Source organism: Clarias gariepinus, chromosome 4, assembly GCF_024256425.1.
Source record: "Clarias gariepinus isolate MV-2021 ecotype Netherlands chromosome 4, CGAR_prim_01v2, whole genome shotgun sequence".
NCBI lineage: Eukaryota > Metazoa > Chordata > Actinopteri > Siluriformes > Clariidae > Clarias > Clarias gariepinus.
In genome coordinates, this window is record NC_071103.1 from 14,620,275 (window position 1) to 14,644,442 (window position 24,168).

The 24,168-nt window shown below is 38.4% G+C and overlaps 2 protein-coding genes and 1 long non-coding RNA gene across 3 annotated transcripts; 1 reads left to right on the plus strand and 2 right to left on the minus strand.

Annotated features, from left to right (window-relative positions):
- Window positions 1–3,557: 3,557 nt before the first annotated feature.
- On the minus strand, window positions 3,558–8,449 carry crabp2a (cellular retinoic acid binding protein 2, a). Its single transcript, XM_053495289.1, has 4 exons — window positions 8,150–8,449; window positions 5,470–5,648; window positions 4,667–4,783; window positions 3,558–4,573 (listed from the first exon to the last, which is right to left on the minus strand). The coding sequence occupies exons 1-4, from the start codon at window positions 8,229–8,231 to the stop codon at window positions 4,523–4,525; spliced, it is 429 nt and encodes a 142-aa protein (XP_053351264.1). The 5' UTR covers window positions 8,232–8,449; the 3' UTR covers window positions 3,558–4,522.
- A 9,393-nt stretch (window positions 8,450–17,842) lies between these two features.
- LOC128520562 (uncharacterized) lies at window positions 17,843–21,098 on the minus strand. Its single transcript, XM_053494851.1, has 2 exons — window positions 20,965–21,098; window positions 17,843–18,772 (listed from the first exon to the last, which is right to left on the minus strand). The coding sequence occupies exons 1-2, from the start codon at window positions 20,998–21,000 to the stop codon at window positions 18,179–18,181; spliced, it is 630 nt and encodes a 209-aa protein (XP_053350826.1). The 5' UTR covers window positions 21,001–21,098; the 3' UTR covers window positions 17,843–18,178.
- Window positions 21,099–22,637: 1,539 nt separating this feature from the next.
- On the plus strand, window positions 22,638–23,699 carry LOC128520633 (uncharacterized). The gene is made up of 2 exons (XR_008357947.1): window positions 22,638–22,900; window positions 23,058–23,699. It is a non-coding gene; the product is annotated as an uncharacterized LOC128520633 (long non-coding RNA).
- The last annotated feature ends 469 nt before the right edge of the window (window positions 23,700–24,168 follow it).

Here is a 24,168-nt window from a genome sequence, read left to right on the forward strand (position 1 = left end):
TGTGAGACAGACATGCTCTAGACCTTTCTTTAACCTGCGAAGCTCTGCTCCCATTGCCTGAACTGGCAGTAACGTGAGAAATTTATTATTCTTTTTTTCCTGCTCTAATCGAACACTGAAGTGTGTGTCATGTTCTGTGTCTTAGCATGTGATGTGTGGGTGTGAATGCCAAATAGCAATGCATGCCAATTTTTGCCAGTCTTGTGTTTGTGTGTGTGTGGTGTGACTGGCTCGAGGCTCATGGGTGGGGTCAGCGTGGGATCCTCCAATGAGCCAAATAGACACTCTGACCCACAATCCTGTTCTCCTAACCCACAAGGACTTGTAGATTGACATCTGTTTCTCACACTCAGCTGTCAGACTGTCTCTCAGCTCTCAGTTCTGTCCTTTTCCTGTAATGAGTCATATCCAACTGCCTACCTTTATACTTACACCTCCTCCCCCCACCCCCCCATCCCCCCAAAAAAATATTTGTTTGTGCATGTGTGTTAACCGCCCAGAAGGCAACACGCCTGAGGCTTGCAATAACCAAAACAGAAACAGTTTTTGTCACTAGGGCCTGGTAGGTAAGATTTAAGATCACAGCCTGGACATGTCTTGAGGACTGCATGAGGTTACGGCTCTTATTGGTGCTCAACATGTTTTGGGGGCACCTGTGTGGTTTTGTAGGCGTCTGCATGAGTAATGTTAACATACGCACTCTGTTGCTCACCTTTCTTTTATGTAAGTACATAGATTAAAATGTGTGTGTGTGTGTCAGTGTGTAATGTCTTTATGGTCTGAGCATGCAATGTGCCTGTTTGATGGTATGTGTGAAGGCTGTGATGAATTAGTGTGTTTGCATTTGGTATGAGTTTGAGTATGTGTGTGTGTTTTTGGGGGGGTTAGGAGACAGCTGCCTTTTACTGCCCCAGGGGGTAATAAAGGAAAAAGGAGGGGCTCTCATTTGGTCCTTTAATAGGGGCAGGGGGCAGAGAGAGGGTCTTTTTTATGAGGGTCACACTGTAACCAAGTACAGCTGCAGGCATCAGCTTCAAACCCTTTCACATTCCTTCTCAATCCCCAGGTTCTGCATGTATAACCTTGTTCTGTGGTAATTCTGACTTTTCCTGTATATTGGAGGGAAGGTGACACAATCTCTTGCTCTCTCTCGGTTGCCTCACTGTTGCATTTTACAATAAATGTCTGTGAACGCATGAACAAAGAGCAACCCTACCACCCTAAAAAGTCTTCTATTTTTCAGTCAGTGTGATCAGTGTGGTCTGATAAGTTCAGATTCAGCATATTCCAGAGTAATGGGTTCATCGGGGTAAGAAAGAATGAATTGGCCACCCTAGAGTCCTGACCTTACGCTCATTGTAAATCTACATAACAGCAGCAAAAATATAATAACTTCCTTAATCATTATTTTCTCAACTCCTAACATGTCAATGTTTTTGATAAGCTGAAGAAGCTGCACCATTATAACTGCCTCTGCGCGGGTCAACTGGATCATCAGCCACACCTTTTTCCACATTCTGCATCATGCCTGTTCTACAGCCATGTCTAAGTCTTTTATGAGGCATGGAAAACCAATCAGCTTAGTCTCCAGGGAAGCTGACCTTCGACAGGGTTCATTTTATATTTGAAGATGAACGAAGAACTTGACTGGGAGACATTTTTTTCCTCGGTGCATTCCAAGAACATGTTGTCCATATGGAACTGCTGAGAGACTGGAACAACACCGAAGCGAACGCTTTTAAATGGGATGTATCAATTCCAAAAGCCTTGCAGATGAAATGAAAATAAAATGAAAGACAGAAAGAGAGAGCAGAGAGAGGTATTGCATGTTAGTGTAACGCCTAACTGGGAGACAGACAAGAAAGAAGTGTTGACATGAATATTAAAATAATAAGTCTGTAGCCTTTTTTTTTTTTTTTTGCTTTTTTAGTCAAGTCAAAAATTACAAGATAACATACCAGGAACATTATGATTACACAATCCTTAATTCGCTGTGATAACTGATATACAGATTCACACAATTACAATCCGTTTGAGCATCTTGAAAACAATTTGTGCAAATTAACTTGTGCATGTTAAGCTTATATTTAACCCTTTCCTACATGGTGGTCCCTATAGGTAACAGCTATTCAAAAGCAATTGTTCTTGCAAAAGCACAGGTTGCAATGCTCTAACTGCATATCAGGCCCTACAGTTAAAATCTGGACATAAACACTCCACTGGTTTATGCCTAGTGGCCAGCAGTTGTAATTGCAACCTAGATTCATTTTAGCCAAAGATGGACAACAGACAGACGGAAAAGTTTATAATGGCAGTAATTTCTAGCCATTAATTCTATTCTAAAATACACTTGGAAGTTAAAAAATATTATGACATACAACAACTTCTCAAGAATAATATTACTGTGTTTAATTTCAAGATTTCAAGAAGCAAATTTCAGTTAACCATGTATACACTGAACTGAACATCATCGATCACAGTTACATCTCAGCTTATGTGTTTTTAAAAATGCTTTGTTCCCAGACATTTTTGGTGGGATTTAGTTTATTTCTGTTGCCATTATGTGCATTGCAGGGCACATTTTGTGCAGATACATATTTCTGGGTGACAGCGTAGCCAAAGGTGCATTTATCTATTGCATGCAGATCTGATAGAAGATGCAGTAGTGCACAACACAACCTTGTCTGCGTGCCAAAAAAATGTGGCCAGGACATCAGAGATAATCTTACTAGGAAGAAGTATGGACGTTATTCCTTATAGATAAAAAATGTACTGGTCCTATGAGGAAGGTCTTACCATGCCAGTCAAGAGCCATAAATCTGGCTCCAAAATCAGATGAAGGTGTTAAATATACTTGAGAAAATCTTCCATTCAGCAGTAGACCTTAAAGAATTTAAATCAATTGATGCTGCATGTACATGAAAGACCAAATAAATCTGTGTACAGTGTCTTGTGGCGGTGTACCTTGGGTGCAGCCCACTGTGACAAACCGATATAAGGACCACTTTCACTGAAGATACTAAATTGCTAGGTTTTATTTGAAAGGGACGGTTTAGAGTCATTTAAGCTCTTTTGCAACAGTGCAGGCCACACATTTTTACATTGTTGGTTATTTAATAAACCATAAAAGTACAAAAATATTTGTTAAACATTATTAAAACCAAATATATTCCACTACCTTTCACATAGTACACAGTTATATTGATAAGTCTACTAATACATATTACTAATATTAAGTTGAATTCTCAAGTGCATGCAGTGCACCAGAGTGGACATGTGAATGTTTTCCTGAAAAATGCTTGTTTTAAAAAGTTCACAATTTCTATTTTTTGCATGCATTGAGCGAATAAAAACAAAGGAAAAAGAAATCCCAAGTCAGAGTGTCATAAATCATGCATGAAAGCTTGCTTATTCATCTTGCAGTACATAATTTAGCAGCTACTATAAATTATTTCCAAAGTGAAACTATAAAGTAAGGTATGTTGAAAATAGAACATGCCTGAAGCTGCAAACATGTCCTGGGGATTTCTATAATTGAAAGAAAACACAACAAAAACTTTTATTTACATTTTATTGTCCAGGTTTATACAGGCTTTATTACTATTGCCCAAATTTATATAAAAGACGCTTAAAAAATTATAACAGAATAATATTTTACTGAAGTATATACAAAACTTTAACGAACAAAAAGAAGAGATGCTGAGGAAATGAGAACAATATGCAAATACTAAAAAAAAACCTACTGATGGCATGCAGGACAGTTCCTAGACCAACCCTTCCCATTAATCTCTCATGCTCATCACTTAACACGCTTATTCCTGTCAGGGCTTTACAGAATCAATTGACTACATAACATGGGACCAAATTTTGCTATTGATGCAAGCTGATTTTATTATTTTAACCTCAGTGTGACAACCCGACAAACTCGCTGGTTCACTACTTCAAAGTCAGCTGAACCTATGCCAATTTAAATTTATTGGATTAAAGATTGGATTAAAAATGAAGCGAAGTTACACCGCTTGTTAAAAGTGCTCTGGATCCAGGGCTCTTGTTTAAGGTGTGCCTCAGAGTAGGGAAAGTAACGTAACATGAGATTTATATTAGCACATAAACAATAGAATCCATCTTAATGTAACATGTAAACTCTCAGAATCTTCCTTTTTTTTCCCCTTTTGTTAAAAACACATTTGATCTTCAACCTAGACCGGCTTAAAGCTGATCTAATGGTCTAATGGAAATACAAACCTAAACAAGGACTAAACTTCCTCTTCTCAACTTGCATTCAAACATGGAACAGACTGATAAGATAACTACATACTGTAAACCGACTTAAGTGGAATGTGTTTCTAATATTGCTGAAATCCACATGCATTCGTTCAACGTTAATGTGTAAATGAATAATTGTGAAGTCTAAAGGTAACATGGATGATAAATATGGCACATGCTGTTTTTTGTCAGCCTTAACAGGGCTAGTCAGGGAAGTAGGGGAACACAAAAGATGACCTTTCTGTTCTGTTTGCTTTCACTCTCTGATGTAAACTCTCGTGCAGACGACGTCATCTGCAGTCATTGTCTGTGGAAAAGAAATATAGAGGAAAAATGAAGATACAATTCTTCAAAAACAAATTCGGCAATCATAGATCATGGTGGGAAGTTTAAACTTTACCAGGATCAGTTCTCCATCGTTGGTCATTTCCCTGGTCCAGGAAGTCTTAGGGCCGTCTCCTTTCTGCAGGGTTTGCTCACAGCTGATCTTACTGTCTGTCTCCCACCGAGGAAAGCTCTAAGGGACAGTGGTGTAACAGGATCGTTGTTATAATGAAGGGTGGAGGATCCTGAGCAAATCAAACAACTCAGAGAAACTCGGTGAACTCCCACAGTGAAAAGTAGATGAGGTGGGGAAAGAGGATTTAGTGAGTAATGTGGTTATCGTGAGCATTTTTGATGTGTTTGATTTGGACACGGCGAAAGGAGCACATCTGTTCAATGTGTGTGTGTGTGTGTGTGTGGGCAAGCAGCCGTGTTTGAATGACTTTGAATATATGATGATTCTCAGAAGTGCCTGGAAATATGAAATATTTGGGTTCGGATTAAGGGAAAATAAGGCACAGAGGCAAAATTTTGGTTTGAGAGAGGGGTTAGGTGTATCAGTGTATGAGTCAACCACAAAATCATCAAAATCAACAATGGTCTTGTTTGAAAATCATTTCATTATTTCGCCCTCACGTCTCTAAAGTGTTTAGAGAAAAGGTACATATGAAGTGAGAATTAAATTTCTATAGTACAAGATTGCCATTCAGAATAAAGGTCTGTTTTATGGTTACAACTTCCTTGTGATGTTTTAATGCATAAATGGTTTCCTTTTGGGTTACTGTGGGTGAGGTTAGGGTTAGATTTTGGTGTCTTATAGCATGAAATACTATACTAATTCATTACAACAGGAGAAAGTTCTCATTAATGTGTGTGTACCGTGCAAGGCCTTCCATCCACTGTGGTCTCATTAAACTCCTGTCCAACAGTGAACGTCACATGGGTGGTCCTAACTGAGGTGGAGGTCTTGATTGACAGTGTCTCACCATCCTGTGTGATCTCCACTGATGGTTTTGACGCAGCTGCTACGGCAATCTTCCGAAGCATCACGTTCACACCTGAGTGAGTGACAGACAGAGGGAGATGGAAAGAGGGAAAGAAAAGGGGGGGGGGGTGGAGAGAGAGAGAGAGAGAGAGACAGACTTGTCAACACAGAATTCAAACAGAACGGTGCTCTCAGTCTCATACACCTGAGGCATTCTCACAGTGAAAGTGTGAGCATTGTGTAAACACAGTCCTGCGAAGCTCTGTGGACTTTAGAGGTCAGTCTGCTTTCACTAAGTATTCCTGACAAATGTGTCTTCGTCTCTAGACAGGCTGGATGAAAAAAACGAGGAAAGAATAAGAAACTATTAGGAGAGAGAGAGAGAAAAAAGGTAGGGGGAATAGAGAGATCATTAGACTTGACAAGTAGACTTGCATACGTGTCCTTCCCATGGGCAGCATTTGATGACATAATCAAAAGATTAAACTGACCCATACAAGAACCTCTCCCTCTCCCTTCACACCACACACACACACACACACACACACACACACACAAATGTAAAGAGAGCTTAATGATCCCAGAGCATGCAGTAATCTGTTACACCTTTCAGTGAACAGAGCAAAGGGAAAGTCAGAGATCTGAAAGAAGCTGGGTGAAGGATAAAAAGAAGAGAAGAAAAAAGTGGATAAAGATGAGAAGGGAAACTAGAAAGTAAAAGAAAGAAAAAATGAACAGGAAAGGAGCAGACAGCATGGAAAATACTGCTAGTTGCAATGAGAGCCCAGTGTGTGTGTGGCACATATGTGTGTGTGTGGCACGTATATGTGTGTGTGTGTGAGTACAATTTCTGAATTTGTGTCGAGTTGAATTTCACACTCTTCCCCAAACACACATTCCCACCTGTCACCAAGGGTATATATACACACCAAGACAGACACCCACGCAGGGGAAACCAAAACTTGAACCCCTTCACCCCCACCACCAAGCAAACACACACACACACACACACACACACATGCATGCACACACACACACACACACACACACACACACACACACACACACACACACACACACACACACACACATTTAAACACACATACACACACCAATGGGGATATACAAATAAACCAATCATTGATGGCTGCCTTTGACTTAAGAGGTATTCCTAATAAGCCTATGCATCCTTTATACATACACACACACAGAAAAACACAGAGCCATCCAAAACCACCTGTACCTCATTTGTAACAAGTGTCTGATAATGTATTAACATTTGTCCCTCGAGCATTTTCCTGTACCACACACACTGGTGTCTATTTACTGCATGGTGTGTCTCTGTCGCAAGCATAGCTAATGAAGTCAGCTCCATCATGTCTTTCATTTCATTTCCTTTTACGTCCTTCACTTATCAACTGCTGACACAATGACGCCCTCCGCAGGCCCCCAGGAATGGGGGAACTGGCGAAGACTGACCACACAGGGAGGCAGTCAGGGTTAGTGTCAGTGTCATAGTTCAGAGGTCAAAGGAAGTGTTTGAGAATAAAGCAAATGGGAAGGACAAGAAGCTTGAGAAAGCGTGGTGACAGCTTGGCTCCATCTATCCACTGAGCTTTTACATGAAACTGAGGGAGCTTGGCTTGTCTCACTTCCAGACTTTAGAGAGAGAACATGAGAGAGGCACTTACTGCACTCCCAAAAGGGTATCTGCCAATCAGTCTGTCGGTCTGCATGTCAATCATTTACATTCTTCACACAGATTCCTTGGCCCTTATTTTCACGAGGACATTCGTCACACTTAGTTTGCAGTATGTAACTGTCTGTTTGTCTAGTCCTGCTCTATGTGCTGTGTCTGACACACCCCACTTATGCAGATATTACTGACACCACAGTATTCACTACCCCTCCCTCTGTCTCATCTTCTTTCTATTGTGCAGCAATGCATGGCTTCTACTCTCTCCCAAGCCATCAACCCGCTGCTGCCAGCCCTACTTGGTCTCGAGTATCAAGTGGTGCTTGCGGGCACCAGCCTTGTGCCCTTGTGCAATTGGGATGCCAATCAAAGCAGGATATGCTGTTGCTATACTTACACACACACATAAAATGACTCCGGTTATTTTAGTGAGAACAATGGTGCCATTTAACAGCATTTTAATGAAGTAGGGTTAAAGAACACGTGACTAGTCTGTTCTGATGCCCTCTCATTCACACACACCACAAAGGATTTCTTTGGTGTTCATATCAGGCAAGAAATCATGCATAGCTACATGTACAGCTTTGAGCACACATACACACACACACACACACACACACACACAAATAATGCATAAAGTACAATCAGTGTCTTGACTCTATTGTTTATAAAAAAAAAAAGAGGTGAGAAAGTTTAGGGTTAGGCTCTTTTATCATGTTTTAATGGAAGTGCATGTATGATAAAGACCCCCTACCCTCTAAGTGGGGGAAGAGAGAGAGAGAGAGAGAGAAGTAAATGTAAATGAGAGCTGTATAGCCATGGTCTTATTTTCTAATTGTTCTATGTTTTAATGTATAATTAGTGCCGTATCGGCTTACCCAGTGCTTTCAGAAGCTCCTCGAAGTTTTCTGAACACTTCATTTTCCAAGTACCGGAGAAGTTAGGGAATTTGCGGTCCATGATGCTCTCTGATTGTCTTTCCCTAATTCCCTCCTTTAATTTCTAAACCTGGACTCGGCTTGTATTAATAGGATTTTTCAGCCCTAGTATTTTGCTCCAAGTTTTTTCCTGTTATTTTTACAATAAGATTTACAAATCCTTCTGTTTCTTCTTTCCTTTTAATCTCTCGGTGTATCAGCGTCTCAGGACAAAAGGTAAAAAGTTTAAAGTGGACCGCACGAGCTCCGAACCCTCTTATCCTCCACTTTAACCGCAAGGACACACACCTTTCAGCCGAAACCCCGCCCCAAACCACGCCCGGCAAATCAAATAACCAATCAGAACTACGGATGAGGACGCTTACTCGTTCCAGCCCCGCCTTACCGAGAACACGCGCTCTCTTCTGAAGGCGCACGAGCGCTTTTATATACAGAAATATAAGAAAGGTAATTACTGTATAGAATAAAACACAACATATTAAATTAATTGTCAAATATGCTCATATATATATATTATAAATATTTCACCTATATTACACATTTTGCATCCTGTTTAACTTATACGTTTATTTTGTACATCTTATATTTTTCTATTTTTATTGTTTTTTCTATTACATTTTTGTAAATTACATAGGCTATTTTACATTTTTAAATTTACACTTCTCTTTGTGCAATTTTTCCATGCAGTAAACTAACTTTAAAGGTCATGAACATATATACATATATACTGTACATGAACGAAAGCATTTCACTTTATACTGTATGTATGGTCGTGTACTGTATGTGACAAATACATTTTTTATTTGATCTGAATTAGATTTGATATAATGACTAGTCATGCTCCTGTATGTGCGCACTGCTTGATGAGTTTTGGGATGTCTCAAAAAGCTTGGAGAGAGTATGCAGCTTTGTGCAACTTTAAAATTCTGTGCATGCATTGCGCGCACAAAACGCTTTCTGTTAAACGACACGCATGTTCAATTCACAATTGCTTGCACGGGTTCAGTGCAATAACTAACGGTGCAGAACTAACTTCTGCAGCGAATAGATATGCGAGCTCTAATTGAACACTGGGGATCCTAGAAGATTTAAGGGGGTATGATTCACCCAGAAGGCACAGAGGGTTGGCCCTCATGCTGCTCTGACGGAAGAAAGGCGAGGGGGCCACGGGGGCAAGAGAAGTTTGTTTCCCCCCTTTTTCCCCCTGGTGAGGGTCTCTAACTTAATGAAGACACAGGGTCGGGGAAAATTAGATGATAGATGATGGGGTCGTTAAACATTGACTTTTGATGGATAGTCTCGCGCACCATATTGAATGTTGCATTAGCGCGCGCGTTACCGGGGTGACAGCAGCACCCGAGGCTCCCGGTGACTGCGCGCTCAAACATTGGACACTTTCTGATGAATTGGCCCACACACACAGAGAGGCAGCGAGAGACTGACTATATCCTCATTTTACAGTTATTAACTCTGTTTCTACCATGTGAATAGAGATATTCATCATTTTTAAAAATGACAAACGACACTGCTCGCATTACTGCTGGCCTGGGCTTCACAGCAGTGATCTACACGCCATAACCCGCACACGTTTACACAAACAATGGCTTCATGTTCACTCTAGTTCCTCCTTGTCCAACAACACACAACGAGTCATTGCTCTCAAATATCAGTGGGACTATCAGTCTTTCCATCTTGTCTTCATCTCCCCACTAACCCAGCCCCCCCCCCCCCTTCTGTCATACACACTGTGTTTAGAAGTTAACTTCTTGGCTGCAGGCTTATTTCATGTCATATACTGCAGTAAGGATGAATTACAACTTCAAGTCAGCAGCCCTTCTAAGTCGTAAATACCTGCTTTCATCCCTCTTTCTCTTAAGTATGAAAAAATGACTTTAATCTCCACTTAAACATTATTTATTTCCGTCTATCATAGGTTTTTTTCAATCACATACACAATACAAAGTCCACACACTCAAGGTATCAACCAAACACAATTAATAGCATATGTACACTATATGGGTATATCAAAACCATACGCTGGTCTTCCAAAGACTTTCAGTGCAAAGTTGGAAGTACATGATTGTATAGGATGGGACATTATAACTAGGGGCAAGTCCATACATGTTCCAGCATGACAATGCGCCTGTGCATGAAGTGAGGTCCATGAAGACATGGTTTGTCTATTTTGGACAGAACGCTGAACACCTTTTGGATGTGCACCAGCCCTCCTCTTAGCTTATATCACTGCCTGATCTCATTAATGGCCTTGTGACTAAATGAACACATGTCCTCACAGCTTCAAAATCCAGACTAGAGTGGAGGTTATTATAACAGCAAAGAGTTACTAAATCTGGAATGAGATGATTAATAGGCACAACATAAGTTAAAGGGTCAGGGGTCTACATACTTTATATATATTGTGTTTCTTTCGCCTGGGGATGGAATGTAGATACAGTTAAAGCGTTAAAAGCTAATTAAATACATACACCTTCTCCAGCACTAGTAGTACAATAGTTGAACAATGTTTTCTGCTAATAGTCCATTTTCCACTTCATACCACTACTGCATATACTATTTACTGCATATATAAAATAGTTGCTGTTAAGCTGCATTTCGTTGCTAAATACCTGTACTATGCATTGACAATAAAGTTGTACCCACCTACTGTACATACTTACCTACTAATGATAGTACCATTTCAGCAACAAGTAGGAGTACCATTTGAAACCTTAATATTTTAGAAGACACCAGAGCTATAGGCTTGTGATTAAAATAGTTGTGTTTCATGGAGCAAAGTAAATACACAGACAGGACATAGACGTAGTTCGAACTGCTAAGAATGGTGGATTATATCAAAATATTCAAAAAATCTTTAATCTGATTCAGTGATATAAGTGTGAATCTTGCACTTTACATGGCATCAAGTGCATTGCTCAGGGTTTCCTTTTTAAAGGAAACTGCATTTCCTTACCAGAGGCAAGTTAGACCACTTTAGAAGCCTAATAACCTTAAATTATCCATCGAATTCATGATGAACCCTTTTAAAGCATGTAATGTTGCTGCAACAGGTAGTCAACATTCCTATCCAGGCCCATGTGTAGTTTATTGCTAATTTCAAGTTTTCAAGGGTGTGTCATAAATTTCCATCTCTAAAGTGAGAAATTTATGAGGGCCAGTTTGCCAACATCTCTCCTAGCTGTCCCTTTGTAGCAATGATCTCTGAACAATAGCAGATGTTTCCCTGAGGTGTATTATTCATAAATACCTGAAGGAAAGAGGGAGAAGAATGGGGAGTGTTGTCAGACAGTTATGATCTGCCCTGTGGGTTTGATAAGCAGCATGGTGTTTCTCGTCGATCTTCTTGTTCTGCTCTCTTCTTATTCCTTCTTTCTTTGTTTCCAGGTCATCTCACCCACTTTCTCTCCATCACTCCCTCCCTCCCACCCACTGTCTTTGAACCCCTTTGGTTCTTTTGTGATGCTGGGACTGCATTCCACAGGCACACTGCAGAGATGCTGGGACTGCAGGAAAAAAAGAGAGTTGGGGGAGGAAGAGGGAGAGGCGGGGGTGCTGGTGCTTAGCTCATTTTTTATTGTATTGTTCTGGGTTTCAGAAAATGCAAAAAGGAATGATTCAGACCAGGAGATCAAAGACAGAAAAGGAATGGCATGGAGCAGGAAGAGAAAGAGAGAGAGAGAGAGAGAGAGAGAGAAAGAAAAAGAGAGATCAGGAAAGAAGAGAGGTGCTTTGCAAAGAGACAGTAAATATTTCTGTGCACTTTTTAGAAAAGGATTTGGGTTTCGTTAAGTTCCATTTCTTTGGCAAGAACTCTGCATGGTAAGTGATACTCCACTCAGGGGAATCACATAACTGAAAACACACATACCAAAGACATATACGTAAGCATGCCGGCACCATGCATACGCCTGCATGTACTCAAACACCAATAATCACAAACTACTTAACAATTTGACCAAATAATAGATGTGCAACCACACTCACATAAACACTGATACATCAACAAACATTCCCTCACACACACAGTGGTACTTACACAGTGGCGCGCACACACACACACACACACACACACACACACACACACACACACACACACACACAGTTCTGTTTCTACTGTACTAATGGACAAATATTATGCTGCGTTTTTTTTCCATAACTAAATTAAACCCTAAGAGAGACATGAATACATTTGATACTGAGCTATTTTAAACCAATGTCTGAGTGCCTTTTGCAGCTCATCTCTTACTTTTTTTTAAAGCTTAGAACACACCACAGATGCCTCTTTTTCTCTATTTTGTTCAGTTACATCCACCTACAGACAATATTGTTGTCTTTTCCTTTTATCATGAATTCTTTCCTCCTTTCCTCCCATAGCACCACTCACCCCATTCCTCCCTCTAACCCTCACTCAGTCAAATCAGGCTGAAGCTGAGGAAGTTCAGGCACAACCTCGCTGCCCGAACACTTATCCATTTATCTCCCAAATCACTTCCTTCTGTGGTCTAATCTCTTTTTTGTTTCCCTAAGGTAACACACACACACACACACACACACACACACACACACACACACACACACACACACACACACACACACATGTCTTACTATCCAGTTAAGGACCCTACCCTGACATACTGTAAACCTTACTTCAGTAAAACACTGGGTCGTTCAAGTCAAACCGGGATTTATTTTGATTGTGCAGAATAAAAGAAACAGTTATAAGAGTAAAACTATAAATGTATTTTTCTATACAATCCTTTGCTACACAATTACACACTTATCCCAGTGTTTCACTAGTGCTTTACTATTAAGGTAGAAAGTTTTCTCAGCATGCCACAGCCATGATCAGGCTGCCTACTTCACATCCGAAATGATGGCTTACCAGGAACTTTTTTAATGACCTAAACATGTGGAAATAGCTTGGAGTAAAGTCAGGACTGTACGAGGGACGAGGCTATAAATCCTGTAACATGCAAACAGTGTTTGTGAGTGATTGTGTGAATTATTCAAAAAGTTCTATGCCTTCATTTGTAAGAAAATCTATCACAGGTCCCGGTTTGACTTGAACGCCCCTCTTCTATAGGCCAAATGTTCACACAAGATGATGCGTATCTTTGAAGGGACATTTGGTCCCCATTAAGATATAAAAACCTACCCGTCCAGGCTACAACACACACACACACACACACACACACACACACACACACACACACACACACAAATTCATTCAAACAACAACTTTATGTGAGCTTGTTAAAGGGTCCAGCAGTGATTTGTGGCGCTTGTTAAAGTCGCTTGATGAATTAAACTCCTGCCAGCCAAGGCACTAAACCTGACCTTGAGCCCTCACCTTTGCCATCTGATGCCAATTTCTACCCACTTCCATTTCTTTCTTACTTCATCTCTTTCTTCCATTTTTCCTTTCTTTCTATTAAAAGGGGATTTCTGAGTCATTATGAGTCACCATGTTTTGTTTAGTTTGATTCAGAGCACAGTCTCTCTAAATGATCTCTTTTACCGACACCATCCATCCAGGGCTCAGTCATTTGAGACCTACGTGTGAGTGCATACATGACTCAACATGTGGGGTGAGTTTTCTCCAGATGCCTCTGTTCTGTGCCCAGTGCTTCATTTTTTTTCTCTTCATCTCCTGCTTTTTTTTTCTGGCCTTCAGCGGCTGTAATTATCATGCTCATTTATTACAAGAGAATGAGAGACAGACAGATAGATAGATAGATAGACAGACAGACAGACAGCGAGAGACATGTAGGTCAAGAGGGGGGAGGGGGAAAAAGTGCAGCATAGGACACATGTCTCTACACGCACACCCATAGACATTTAACTTTATACCCAAAGCCCATTTTCACACTTGACCCGAGCAAATGGTCATGTCTGCCACTTTCCTGTATTGGAGTGAAGGCTTTTGTGTGCGCCCCTATGACAAAGGCATCATAAACCTTCTGTTCTCCACCAACTCTAATCAAACATCTACCAGAGCAATAAAACATGCAAAACACCTGCAACTAAGGGGCATGTGGCAAAGACACAGGAACAAAAGAGGAAGAGTAACCAAAGAGATAAAGGGAAAAAGATTAGACAGACAAAGGTATACAAAGAGGAAAGATCTGATGGTAGAATTGGATTATCTTTCATTCTCTGTCTCTCAGATGGGAATTTTAAAATCTTAAAGCCTCATATTTGATGTTTTGTTTGTTCAGTTGTTTCCAATAATGAAGTCTTTAATCCAGAACAGCCGTAAGACTTCAAGCCAGGGTGCATGTTTGTGTGTGTGTGTGTCTGTGGTTTTGTATGTGACTCGGCAAAGCTGCCAGTGAGCTGCATTCTGGAAGCTGGAGCAGCCCTTGTGCTACTGATTACTGTATATGGGTCAGTATTTAACGACCTTAATGAAAAAAAGGACAAAATAAATTTTATGGAAGGAAGAAACAAAGAGAGCAGTCTGGTGCAGAAAGGGAACTGAGTGCATAAAATTGATATAAAGAGAAAAATGTAAAAAGAACACAGATGGGTGACAAATTAAAGGACACACCCCACTTGTTATTTTGACTCTTATTTTTGACTTCATTTCAATTTCTACGATGAAGCATTTCTATCCTGATGGGAGTCCATTGGGCGTGAACGCTTACTGTCTGGTTTGATGAGTATGAAAATGATGTAAAACATACCGTATGTAATTATCCTCACAGTTACCAGATCCCAAACCAAATGAACACCTTTTTTTTTTTGGTCTGATAGTTACACAGCACTTCATCAAACCACCAGCTGGAATATATTTTGTAAGAATGCTCTAGAGTGTGGTTCCAAATGCTTGTAGAATCAATGCCAAGGAGCAATTAAGCTTTTCTGCCATTTTGTGATCACCCTTTAGGCTGTTTTTTTTTCTTTTTTCTTTTTAATTATAGTAATTAGTTTTATTGTAATTCCTGTATTTTGTCATTAACTGTAAACTCTGTTTACTCTGGAATATCTTTACCAGCTACGTTGACTAAAGAAAGGGCTTTATGAATCTCAAACCTTCTATCGAGTAATGTACTTGGAATTATTATTTAGAGAAATCTGGTGCCAAATACCCTTAAGGCGTACACTGAGCACTAATGGGCACATGTATATGGGATAATATTATAATATTACATTCATTATGCCCAAACTACTCTACTAGTCACTTGATGGTATATATTTACTAGGATTAGTTAGATTCCATTAAAAAAGTTATAAAGTTTTGTTAAAGGTGTAGCCTAGAGGTCATATATTAAATGTTGTTGCATGCATGTGGCTTCTTAAGATGGTTTGCCAAGTCAAATTTTGCACACTATTTACGTTATTATTATTATTTCTATTATTATTATTTTTACTTGGATTTATATTGAATTGACAAAGTGAGTGTGAGAGAGAGAAAGAAATGTGGGAATGAAAACAGGCAGTTTTTCCCAAGCTCACACCTTATTTTATATACAAACTTTTTTTTTTTTATACTGTACTTTTTGGCCAGAATTTTTTTGTTACTACTACAGGGCAGTTCCTCATGTTCTCTCCACCCTGCTCTGACTGTCTGGTGGCTTTCCTCCACCCATCCATAGCTTTTCACTCCACACTCATTCTTTCAGCTTCTGCTTTTGTTTTCCTCATTTTTCCCAGAGAGGGGGTCGTTCAGTGCGCTGGCTCTCCTCGTCGCCTGTGTGGTTCTCAAGTCATGTTTCCACTGTGACCGGTACTGTGCTGTACCAGCCTGTCCGCTTTGCCTGCATGTGCTGTGACCTTAAAATACTAAAGAAATATCTTTGTCCTTATACAAACTCCTTTTCACACAAAAGACACATCCATTAACATGTGTCTGCTCATTGAAGGGCACTCATCATGATATAAGGAAGGCCAGAAGCTAAAGTATAGTACAGGTTGGAACTGATTTCTGTTAATGAGGCCAAATTTGAGACATTCATTTTAAGAAAAGCCTCACATTCCAGTGCCCCACAGTACAATAGAGGCACATAGCGTGGCAGAAAAGGAGGGATTTGGACAAGTTAAAGGTGAATGAGGGGTGAAACATGCGGAACAGATGAAAAGAGCTTCATGAAAAAAAAAGGAAAGAAAACCGGAGTTTAGTAAACGTGAATGAGAATGAAGTTAATTCCCTAAAATCCTCTGTCCCACTACTGCAGCCATTCCGTCTGGTAGGCTTAAAGCATGGCCTCTGAGGGCCTTGACATCATTTGGATAGTGGTGCCATCTAGTGTTGCTACATTAAAGTTTAAATATTTTAACACACTGTATAGGTTTTGTTTATCTCCTGTAAGATTGCTTTCTAGGAAACCATTTCCACAATAGACAAACCTACAGTTTTTAATAAATCATTAAAAAATTAAAGAATGTGGACGAGGAAACATCTGTTTAATTATTTGTGTATTTTACAATGTAACAGATTTAATAGCTTTTCCTTGGACTTGGTTAGGTCTATTTAGGGAGCATTGGGTGTGAGAGCAGGAAGATGCCAGTTGTTTACTAGCATACATGTACACTTTCACTTACACAATCACACTTACACAATTTAGTCACTGTTCCACTTACTGTAATTTTTTCCAAGTTTTAGCTTTTTTTTAAATAGTTAAAAGTTGATGTAGATAAATAAGTTTCTAATCACCATAAAAGCTTTTTATATTAAAAAATGCCTCAAATCTTTAAATAATAAGTTAAAATAAACTATTCTGCTGAATAGCAATTATTCCGTAAATATTTAAATATTCTGTGAACTAAAATGAAGTTATTAAAGACGTTATCACCCTTGTTCATGTTTAACTTGCAAAGGTTGTACCGAACGTAATGTCAAAGTTAGAATTAGAATCAGAAAGTAGTAAAGTAACTCTAAAGCTGAAGACAAACCACATAGTGGGAGACCATTAAATGCGGCAAGATTTTCAAAGAAGATGTAAAAGTTCAACAGAGAGGAAGAGTTACTCTATCAACTTGTGCAATTTGTTTTCCACACTTTGGCATTATTTTTGGCACAGACCATATATATAATAAAATGCACTGCCCAGTCAAAAAAAAAAGAAAAAAAAGAATTGGATTTGTCGTCAATGCTGTTTTCCCCTTCTTTGAACTTCTACATCCATATGTGCAGATTGCTCTTATCAGTGGTGTCATTGCCATACACATTTTGCAGTACAGTGGGAAACCACCTGTGACAAAGGCAATTTTTGAGAGATGGATTTGACTATGGTGGAAATGTATCCCTTGTCATGGAGACCACATTGAGAAGTAACTTTAAATAGAGGAAGAGTTTACTTTACCACTGTGTGCAATTTGAAAGACCTACAGTATGTCAGTTACTTTCTAGACTTTTTGCTTACTTTTTGCTTGTCTGTATTTCTGTGAAACATTGTATGAAAACCAACCACTCATTATATAAAAATGAGTTAGTCAGACTTCATTCCGTGTATGCAACTTTAGTGGCTCCAGTGACAAATTAAAGAAATAGGCAAAGCTAGTTTGACGTGATAATAATGTTAATTGATACGTGTTTTGATCCTCTCTGAGACTACACTGACATTAAATACTGACGCTGCTTGGTGCTTAATATGGCAATAACTTTTAAAGATATTTTCAATTTCATTCCCTTTATTTGTTCATTTTTTGGTAGAACAATGAAAAAAATATGTTACAATTTATATTTCATCACACAGCTCAATACACATACAGTATATACAGTACTGTACAATGCTGCACAGACAAATCCTCAAAAATAAACTGAGACCAGTCTGGAATCAGTTCCTACATTGTTGCACACTCATTGCTTGACTGAAAGAAGATACAGTTCAACACAGTGAATACTAATGAATGACTAAGTCTCATAATCCATCATCACAACACTTAATTTAATACCAAACTTAACACTGGTGTATAACTATTACATGTCTCATTATGATGTTTCATAAATCACAAAATATAAGACAAAGCTACAAAAATGAAGATTAGAAGGCTTTTGGACATAGTCGCTTTGAGTACTGTGCTTGCCCCTGAGCGTTCGCCGCAGTTAGGTTGGTTATTTTTGGGCGTCAGACTTTCCGGGTTCCCCTCAAAATGAACAGGACGACACGCGTCGGCAAACTCGTCACACGCAAGGATGATGTGTTTGGTCTCATTGCGAATACTCTTAATGCCACACAATCCCTCTTCCACATTTACACGCACTGTCACAAAGGAGAACTTCTCCTTGCTGATGCACATGTTGCCAGAGTGCTGTTTTCCACCAGCCTTGGTGCACACTGCATTCACACGCTCTCTGTCAGTCTCGTAGAAAAATGACTGTGTGGGTCGGCCGCACGTCTTAATCTGCCTGAGAAGCCCGTTCCACACGTTCTGGTCCCAAGTTTTCGGCACGCCATCAGGTAGATGGCGCTTGAGAAAGGTGGCGTGAGCGTTGTTGTACTTTGCTCGCATGCATGGCTTTGGGTTGGCATCCAAACATGAGCAGAGAGAAAAAACCGATGACAAAAGGATCAGAGTGAGAAGCGTCATTCTAATGGACACCTGCAAAGAATGAAAGACCATTTACAGGTGAGTGATAATAATCAGACATATGATTATATTCAAAATAAAGGATTTTGATATCATGCAGACTCAATAGAATTCTGTTGCCGTTAGTAAAGTGTTCTACTGTGACCTGACATTAAGCATTACATGTTTCTATAACTAGTTCGACTATAGCATGTTTGAGTGGCCATGTATGAACATAAAAATATGCTAAATCTATCTATCTATCTATCTATCTATCTATCTATCTATCTATCTATGATATGTACAGTACATGATATGTACCCAGGATGTAGCATACTTTTGTAAAAAGGATTACAAACAACAGTAACATTATAAACATTGACAAAGTAAACAGAGTAAACATTGACACAAATATTACACATAATATTTTATATTGGGTGTTTCATAGGATTACCTATTAGGAGTACCTGTGCATATATTTTAAGTTACTGTATTTTACCTTAAAGCTTAGTGCCTTCATTTGACATAATGTGAAAATAAAAAGAAATCAGCCAAGACCATAAAAATAAAAACTGAGCACATCCTCTAGTCTGATTCATCCCCGAGAGCAATTTTAAAATGTTTGAAGGCACCACATTCATCTGTACAAACAATACTACACACATGTGAACACCATGGGACCAAACAGCCATCATTCTGCTCAGGAAGGAGATGTGTACTGTCTCCTAGAGACCTCTAACATACAGTACCCAAAACAAAAGCAAAGGAACTTGGAGGAAACTGGTCTTAACAAGTCTCTAAATCTACACTAAAATGAGTCCTATATCGGCATACCCTGAAAGGCTTCTTAAGAAGGAAGAAGCCTCTGCTCCCAAATTGCTAGAAAAACCCAGACTATGGTTTGGGGGACAAATATCTTACTTTCTAGTGAAACAAAAATGTAACTGTTTGTCCATGGTGAACAGTGTAAGAAAAAAAAAAACCTTCCCACCCCAACCACAGGGGTGGCGACATCACTTTCAAGAAATAGGTAACATCATCAGGAAAAAATATTATATAGATATATTAAAGGAGCATCTTAAGACATCAGGCAGGAAGTTAGAGCTTGGTCGCGAATGGGGTTTCTTCCAAATGGATATTGACCCCAAGCACAAGTTATGGAAAAATGTCTTAAGGAAAACGAAGTCGAGGTATTGGAGTGGTCCTGACCTTATTCCGATAGAAAATTAGTGACTGATACTAGTGCAGGACTAAAAAGAAGCTTGTGGAAGGTTATGCAAAACATTATACTTGTAAAGGCGATGCAACTAAATACTAAGTTTAACTTTAGTATTATTCTGCCATTTTACATGCTTACAATACAGTAAAAAAAAAGAGTTTTAAATGCATGCACGGTATATATATATATATATATATATATATATATATATATATATACACACACACACACATTTTTTTATATATATATATATATATATATATATATATATATATATATTATCCTTTAACCTAATCTGCATGTCTTTGGACTGTGGGAAGAAACCAGAGTACCAGAAGGAATCCTACTAAGCACGGAAAAAACATGCAAACTCCACACACACAGATTCAAGGCGAGAATCGAACCCCTTAATTCTGGACGGGTGGTGCGAGGCCTCATACATGTATACAGTACAAGTATACTGCATGTATACTGTATACATACAGTATACTGTAGACACGCAGACCTTGGCTAACAATAAGCATATCAGTGTACTGATTAAATAATGAGCATCGTGAGCTATATATATATATATATATATATATATATATATATATATATATAGTTTTTATATATTGATGTTTGGGTTGTAAAGATTGTAAAATGTATAAGTATTAATAGTTTAATAGTAAAAGTTTATCTTGGGATAATTTTCACAAATCAAACCTGTAAAGGTTTTTTTTTTTAAATTGCCTATAATATCTATTGTTTAAAAAACTAAATCAACCTGTAGCATTATGCATTTTGATAAAGTTATTTAGACTTATTATGATAAAGTGATAATAAAAACGTTGGAATACCAGTGCACGGTCCCAGCCCAGGAGCAGCTAAATATAGCCTGGGATTTATTAGGCACTGCTTATCCTTGCTCCCCGAAAACGAAAAACATTTCACTAAAACTTGCATGATTTTATCAAACATGTTAATGAAAGAACGTATACAAATGATTTATATAAGCTCAACCTACTTCCCGAGTCCCTGCAGTAAGTGAAACACATTCCATGTCCTTTTTTATCCGGTACACAACAGAAGACAAACTGTATCCATACAGTCAGCGGTCCATTTTCCATTCACGCCCCCTTCACACTGATTGGCCTTTTTCACTGTCTGTCATCTTTACTCTTCTGTAGGCAGCCAATGAGGGCTCGACATTGTAGTATCGTTTTACTAAGAACTTTCATAATGGTTCAAAGTCTTAGGCGTGGCTCGGTGCTACTCTACAAGTCAGGGCACGATTAATGTATGATTTCTATGTATCTGCTTATGTTTATTCTTGGAACAAGGTGATTGTTTGTTAGAAGAAACTAAATGCAGGTCCAAAATACTAGAAAGAACTGAAATATATTTGTATATATACATATATTTGTATGTTTTTTGTTTGTTTGTTTTTTTACCTGGAAATTTTTACTATTACTTTGTACAGTACATTTGCACTAGTTAATTTTATTTTTAAAATATTTCTTTCATTTCTTATTTTACTTTGTACAGCATATTTTACTACTTAATTTTATTTTTTAAAGTATTTCTTTCATTTCTATTATTTCTTATGTATAAGCTTGTACTATTCTTTTCCTTTAAGGTCACTAGCATTTCGTACTGTGAATGACTGTGTATGTGACAAATAAAATTTGAATTGGAATTTGAATTAACACCATATAACATTAACAATAACATTAATCAGCGATTATATACTATAAACTGTTTTTGTTTCTTTATTTTTTCATTCTAATTATTATTTATTTATTGTTTTACTGTTTTATTTCCTTGTTTTATACCTTGAGGGTGGACTTTTTATTGTTGTATATTGTTTTATTGAGATTTTGTTATTATTTTTTTCTAATTATTGTCTGTTTTTATTGTTTGTTTCTATGTCTGCAGCTATTTTAGGAATTTACAGCACTTTGGTCAACTAAGTTGTGTTAAATGTGCTAATGTAAACTTATTAAAGGATCCTGGGCACTCAAAGCCCACCCATGCCCATGGGAACCAAAGGACAGCCCGTCTAGTCTGATCTCACAGAAATGCCAATGCAGGCCATGATATTTGTATGGCACCAGAACACCCAGTACACCCCAGCCTGCCACGTACAGGGCCCAGCATGCAATGAGTTAAAGACTATCATCCGGCTTCCAAACTTTCCAAAAGCCAATCCATAAATAATCGGTAGGATGCACTGGACAAACAAGTCAGATCCCGAGATGCAACTCACAGCACCCAAAAGATGTGCTGCTAGCAACCTGGCACCAGTTAACCCAATCGTCATGTCTTTGGACTGTCCATGCACTTAGACCATAGGAGTAAGTTGAACCCTTGACCCTGGAGGTGTGGGGCCACAATGCTAACATTTTATGTTTACCATTTTGATATTTAACATACTGTACATGGTCATTGTCTAGTCAGCATGGTGGAAACAGAAGCTGGGAACTCTGTTTAAAGAAGTCTGTTACTATTTAGTTTCAAAAACAGTTGTGAAACTTAAAGGGTTGTGTCTTACTAATGTATGTACTTCAATGTTTTTGTAATAATTATGACTTAAGATGCCTAAAAAGTAAAGTGAAAACCATTCAAATCAATTTCTACACAAAACATTAGTTACTTTTGTTTACTTTTTTTTGCATGTATTTGTAAAATTTATGTACAAGTTCATTTATTTTATTTTTATTTAATGAACCTATACTTTATAACCACAGGTTTTTAAGAAAGCTATTGTGTAAAAGCCTACTGGAAAACATTGCACTCTGATAAGAGGAAGTAGTTCTACTGACCAACAGAAGTATTGCAAAGCATACTGGAATTGAAAGTAAAGGGGGCCAAGTGTTCAAGAGAACTCAGAGAACATTAGTGGTCAGTCAGCACAGCAAGACGGAGCTGCTTTTATCAACATATTACTCTACACTGGTAATGTATGTTACCTTTGATTTAAAAAACCTAATGCTGCTATTTGTAAAATGCTCATTTTTAATTCATTTAACAGTTGAGTGTACTGTGGTTAAATATAAATACAATTGCATAACACATAATAAGCTCATCATTTAATGCATTCATCTATTTCTTTTTCAGAGACAAGGCATTATGACCTCCTACATTGTGTCTGTCCTTTTCTTCTGGAGACTGGCTCCTGAATTTTTAGAGTTTAACCCATACCCTTGCATGGCTTCGTTTGATTGGAACGCTTACAATAGGTTTCTGGCAAAGCATGTACGTTCAGACGCCCCAGATAACCTTGACCAAAACCGGTGGCAAGCTTTTATTAAACAAATAGGAACATGCGATCGACCAGTTCAGTCTTTTATTCCATTTGCACAGAAGCAACAAGTGGATAATGTTTGCTCTCCTTCTGGAGGTGCAATATACAGTAGTGACATGTGTGTCAGCAGACAGCAATTCACCTTCACTACCGTTTTTGTGGACAACAACTGTATTGTATACAATGTCATCCAAGAGACTAAATATCTTTTATTGGCTTGTGATCAGCTGGGGGATTCCTGCCTCCCTGTGCATTTTCAACCCAATCGAGACAATGTTGGACCAGACAACAAACCAGCCTGCGAAAATCCAAATATACAGAACCAGGCACAATTTGTACATCTTAATCTTGTACTTCTAATATTCACATTGCTGTCAACGGCCTTAGTCAACTTCATGTGATCATCAGGATTATTAAGGTGACATAGTCTGGAAGGATTTCTATAAAAAAAACAACACAGTATATAATGAGTTTTATGCTAATGAAAAAGTTGTACTTCAGAAGGTGTAAAACCCTTCAGTATAATCACATCAGTGTGTGTAATGTAATTAATGTAAATAGTGTGCATTTGACTGGTACTAACATCAATACTGACCTTCACTGGTACTTCACAATACTGACAAAATCACTGTATATCTCTGGTCTAATAATCACAGCTGTGTAGTAATGTCTAGGTTACTATATGTAGTGAACTTTCTATGCTTATGTGGCTAACACATGACTGAATTGGAGCAAGATATTTTATTTATCATGATTTTAATGTAGTAGTTATTTTCATTTTATAGTTTTTTATAGGTTGTGATTCGTTTATCTTACTAATGCTAGTGTGATCAAACAATCATGTACAATATACTATAAAAGGTATTAACGCTGTTTTGTAGTACATTTTATAAACAAATTGTTGGCTTCTTTTCACTGTTTGAG

What these genes read in the sequence shown, in the direction of transcription:
- LOC128520562 (XM_053494851.1), bottom strand. Translation starts at nt 21,000, where the DNA reads ATGGAATGTGTTTCACTTACTGCAGGGACTCGGGAA. An exon ending in TTACTGCAGGGACTCGGGAA is followed by an intron (nt 18,773 to 20,964) that starts GTAGGTTGAGCT and finishes CATTCTTTGCAG; the next exon opens with GTGTCCATTAGAATGACGCT.
- crabp2a (XM_053495289.1), bottom strand. Translation starts at nt 8,231, where the DNA reads ATGGACCGCAAATTCCCTAACTTCTCCGGTACTTGGAAAATGAAGTGT. An exon ending in GGAGCTTCTGAAAGCACTGG is followed by an intron (nt 5,649 to 8,149) that starts GTAAGCCGATAC and finishes TCACTCACTCAG; the next exon opens with GTGTGAACGTGATGCTTCGG. An exon ending in ACGATGGAGAACTGATCCTG is followed by an intron (nt 4,574 to 4,666) that starts GTAAAGTTTAAA and finishes TCTTTTCCACAG; the next exon opens with ACAATGACTGCAGATGACGT.